Source organism: Montipora foliosa, chromosome 2, assembly GCF_036669935.1.
Source record: "Montipora foliosa isolate CH-2021 chromosome 2, ASM3666993v2, whole genome shotgun sequence".
In the NCBI taxonomy this organism is placed as follows: domain Eukaryota; kingdom Metazoa; phylum Cnidaria; class Anthozoa; order Scleractinia; family Acroporidae; genus Montipora; species Montipora foliosa.
This window is the reverse complement of record NC_090870.1, coordinates 3,981,404-3,986,403: the sequence shown is the minus strand read 5'-3', so window position 1 is coordinate 3,986,403 and position 5,000 is coordinate 3,981,404. Positions and strand designations below refer to the sequence as shown.

Here is a 5,000-nt window from a genome sequence, read left to right as displayed (position 1 = left end):
CTGTCTAAAACAGAAAAAAATATGAATCTTCATCAGTAAAACCCCACTCGGGCCACGTGGCTTGTTTACCGTTTCCGTCCCTAGAGAAAGGCTGGCTGCGACTAGTATATAAGTCAGCGAATGATTGCCTTTTACGTCTTTTTTGCAATCTCTGAGTTTTGTGGGAATATTAGTTGCCAATGCTTTTAAATGTGGACACTAACTACGACTGCACATGTTTCAGAAGTGGTCAGAGCTGGTTGTTAATCTCGGTGCTCATTGAAAAAATCGCTGCATGTACATGAATACTTCAGTTTCCTCTCCTTCTTTTTTCATGTCTCCCTCATAGATGTTAAGATGAAATACCTTTAAGACTTGATTTTCGGTAGAGTATCCCACACTATACCATACGTACCATTAAATTTACTAACCTTACTCATCGCTGTTTTTCGTTTCAGGTTTTTCACGCGGGCCGTTATGGTACAGTTTGTGATGACATGTGGGATATCAAAGATGCCAATGTAGTGTGCAATATGTTGGGAATGGGAAATGCAACGGCTGCTATGTCGCGCGCAGCTTACGGTCCCGGGGCGGATAATATGCCAATATGGATGGATGACGTTAATTGTCTTGGTAAGATTAAAAAAGGATTGTAGGGAAAAGGGGTGCATGCAAGCGCACCAATTGCCCCTCTCTTCTGGCGGCCAGAAATTTGAAAACCACCATACATCTTATTCCAAAATGGCCACGATTTTGGTATACTTTTGTTTGCTTTCAAGAATTAGCCGTTTTTGCCTCGTTCAAGGTCAAATAATCTTTTTAATTTTCAGCTTGAGAACGAAGCAACAAGGACTTAGGATGCCTTCCATTTGACAAAACTGACCGGCCAGACCGGGCATTTGGAAGAATTAACTCTGCACCACCTTCAAATTAACAAACTTCGATGATGATAATTATATACTGCGTCAGGAGGACGCGAGGGATTATCATGCAAATGTTCCTCCTTCAAACTGTTGCATTTTCTTTGCAAACTGACGGGTCTGGCCGGCCAGTTTGACAAAAGGAAAGGGCCCTTAAACTACGTACAAATATTGTTAGTTGTTGTATATGGCGGCCGCTTGTATGCCCTGGTGCGCATTGTTGTCAAACGTTTGGGTTAACAATTCAGTTATGATCACCGAAGTGTAGCGCTACTATGTCGGATCTCTTGGCAAAACTCTCTTAACTATGTTTGGTCCACGCTCATGCATTGCACATAATCTCTATGTAAATAGCGACGGACATCAAGTTTGTCTTAGCCCTACCAATATTGGCGGGATGTTATGGGTGGTCTGTACTATCCACCATTGGGCTAACAATACTGGGTGTTGTTATACACGTTTGGAAGGTGGTGTTTGATTCACTTGAAAATCAAAGTAAAGTAAAGTCACTTCATTTAACGTCGGTAGTTCCTTCAGTTACGAAACTGGTATCAATGGAAGCCGACGGTGCGCCCATTACCCCCCTGCGTCTTTCAGTGCTCCGTTTTACGGGTATTTGAAACTACAGCTACACGGATCAGAGGAAAGTAGAAACAGACGTTGAGGTCACAGAGAATCGGACCGAACCAACTTAGCCACGCCTGCCCCTAGAAAGGCCGAGTGCTTTGTACGTTGGACGTAACACACAAAGTTCCGGGGTAGAGCAGTTTTCAATTGAGTGTCGTAAAACCAAAACCAAAGTAATTACTTTGGCCAATCAGAAAGGTCGGAGACAATCCAGTAAACCAATCAAATCTCGAAGTAATTACACGTAGCCGACACAAAGCGCGGGAAATGTGCACGCGCGAGCCACGATTGATTTTGGTTTCACTTCTGATTGGTTGAAAAAATGACGCGAGAACTTTGAACCAATCACTGAGTGAAGTAATCATAAACGAAAGTAATTCACTAATTACTTTCGACACTCAATTGAAAACCACTCTAAAAAATCTAATACCTCTATTAGTTGGAGTTTACATGTGCGCAAAGCCCGATTGGTCCTAGAGAGAACTGTATTTAAGGATCTGGGACGAATTTGGAACGAGAGTTAGGCTATAAAAGCATTTTAATCGGCAAAAAAAATAGCCACATAAACGTGTGTGGTCTAGATTTTTAGTGCTAGGTTGTTTATTGTATTGACGTCAACTTTTCATGCGTTTGACCTCCCACTGATGATAAGTTACTTCGTCTTCGACAATGTTATAACATAGGTTTTTTGAACGAAATAAATGTACATGCTGTATTTGAAGTGCGAGAGGGAGAAGTGATCCTAGCATTTATCTGCACAAATTTAAGCATTTTCCTCTTATAGACCTTATTCATAAATGGCGGTCACATTTATAATTCTTTTGTCGACGTGCAAATTAGCCTACCAAGCCTCGACACCGTACAGTGAATTGAAAAGAATTCTTGCTCTGAAATGAGGCTTGGTAGGCTAATTTGCACGTGGACAAAATAATTATAAATGTGACCGCCATTTATGAATAAGGTCTATAGACACGTGAAAAATTCAGGTGACTTTAACTTGACTCGAACCCACTCCATGACTCCTGCGAAGCCTCTGCAACTATGCATCGTGAACTAGTTGAAAACAAACATATTTTCAAACCTGATTTTCTCTCCTTCTTTGTAGGAAATGAAACCTCACTTGTGAATTGTCCCTTCCGTGGGTGGGGCAGAGAAAACTGTGGTCACAGTGAAGACGCGGGAGTCAAGTGCTCCAAGCCTGGAAGCGTTTTGGAATGCATATCGACTTGTAATACAAGCAGTGGATACTTTTTAGACGTGTCATATGGTTCCAAAGCCTGCGGTGAATGCAGTGTGAACTGCAAAACCTGCATAGGAAACTCTGAAAACTGTACTTCTTGTTCAAAAGATATGTTTCTTAACAAAACGCAAAGCGGAAACACGACTTTCAACTGCGCTTCGTATTGCTTGGATGGCTTCTTTGCTGATGCAAAGCAATGCGTTAAATGCGACAGCAAATGCTTCAATTGCGAAGGAAGCAAGGACAACTGCACCGCATGTGATGCAAATAAACGCCTTTACAAATCAGACTGCGTTGATAAATGCCCTAACGATGCCATGATTTTACAGGGAGTTGACGGCATTCGTTTGGTTGGCGCAAATTCAACAACCGAGGGAAGAGTGGAGATACTTCATGAGGGTTCTTGGGGAACAGTTTGTGACGATTACTTTGATATATTAGAGGCTCATGTTATTTGCAGACAGTTAAAACTTGGAAAAGCCCTGGAGGCTCGCTCTAGGGCTAAATATGGAGAGGGGACTGGAAAAATATGGATTGACGATCTTAAATGCACAGGAACGGAAAAAAGGCTCCAAGACTGTCCTATGCATACAGGTAAAGAAAAAACACCGCCGAGCTTTTTTTCTTACTTCTCCAACCCTGCCTCTCAAAAGGAGCAAGTTAGACCATCGTCAGCCAGCCAAGCATCAAGCCAGTCGGTCAGTAAGTCTGGCGGGTTCTCTGGCTGTCGGTCCGAGAAACGCTTTAGTATTAGTCCGTAAATGTCTTAATTGGCTCAAATGAGGCACTCATGTGTGCGGCCCGCAAGTATATATCAAATGCGGACTCTAAAACTTTCAGTTAGGATGATCATTAACTAACCTTTTCCGTACATCTATTTAAAACAGGTGGGATCGGAAAGCACAACTGCAGGCATTCAGAGGACGCAGGAGTGAAGTGTTCAGGTCCAGATATGTCTCTGAAATGCGTTACTTCGTGTGGTGATGGTTTCTTTAAGGGTCAAAAGAATAAATGCGAACGATGTGCATCGAAGTGCAAAACTTGCAGAGACAAGGCTGATTCATGTACACGTTGTAACTTTCCTTACTTCAAGTCAAGCATGGATTGCGTGACCAAGTGTCCAGCTGGTTTCTTTGGACATACAAAAGACCAATTATGCATGCCTTGTGACAAAGCGTGCAGAACATGCTCCAATGGTGAAATTGGAAACAAGTGTCAGTCTTGTCCAAGTGGACTATTCCTTAGTAAGTACTTAGTAAGCGTTAAGTTATCATATTACACGCTCTCATCACGCCAAAGCACATAGATGCAATGGACCTTATTGGAGTTGAGCCTGCAGGCACATTTTCTTTTGTTTAAAACTACATGCAAAATAGACTTCGCCGCGTTTATGTGGCAAAACCGCTGATAACTCCAATAAGGGCAATTAGTTATGATGTCACCATAATTCAACAATGAGGTCCTTTTGAGCTCCCGTTCGTCTTTTCAACCATTTTTTCCCTTTTACTGCTAACGCTGTTAATGTACAGGGCAATTTTCCTCACAAGTTTTGTTGCGGCAAATGTTCTCAAGTATTTTTCTTTGAAGGTGGCTTAGCTTGTGTTCCGGATTGCGGAGACCTGCGCCCTGTGTCATCACTGTTACCTTCAAAGCCTACAAATCGCGTAGTACGATTGGTTGACGGAGGAAATAGCAATCAGGGGCGTGTAGAGGTCTTTTATGATGGCTTATGGGGCACAGTGTGTGATGATGGATGGGATTTGACCGACGCAGATGTGGTTTGTAAAGAACTTGGATTTGGAAGTGCAAAGGAGGCCGCGCAAACTTCAAAGTTCGGTAAAGGTAAGCGTTGACAAGAAATTGAGTAAAGGAGGGATTTATTCACAAAAAAATGTAAGTGCTCCTCACATGACGTCACTCTATGACCTCTCGATTATCAAGCATTCTTTTACCGGGTTTAACTTTCAAAATTACAATACATATGCTAAAATGCCATCTTTGGAAAGTTTTAGTCACGGCAGTACAGCAGGACAGTTGTTACTCGAACCTGGTTTAGTAACCAAGTACCGGCCCCTTCCGGTTTAAAATTCCTGTTTGTTCAAATGAAGTGAAGGAAATTCTTGCTCTAACAAAACAGTCTTTTAGAGACTTGAGGAGTATGGGTGGAGTGAGTGCTACCTGAGTAAGGGAGGAGACTTGGGGAGTAAGGGTGGCCCTGTGGTAATGCTCGTGCC

General features: G+C 42.5%; 1 protein-coding gene across 1 annotated transcript in view; it reads left to right on the top strand.

Annotated features, from left to right (window-relative positions):
- Positions 1 to 5,000, top strand: part of LOC137992130 (scavenger receptor cysteine-rich type 1 protein M130-like) — a 32,554-nt gene that overhangs the window by 15,408 nt on the left and 12,146 nt on the right. Inside the window, 4 exon segments of the mRNA XM_068837264.1 lie at positions 438 to 612; positions 2,632 to 3,360; positions 3,654 to 4,010; positions 4,354 to 4,608. Of these exon segments, the coding sequence (XP_068693365.1) occupies positions 438 to 612; positions 2,632 to 3,360; positions 3,654 to 4,010; positions 4,354 to 4,608 (1,516 nt within the window).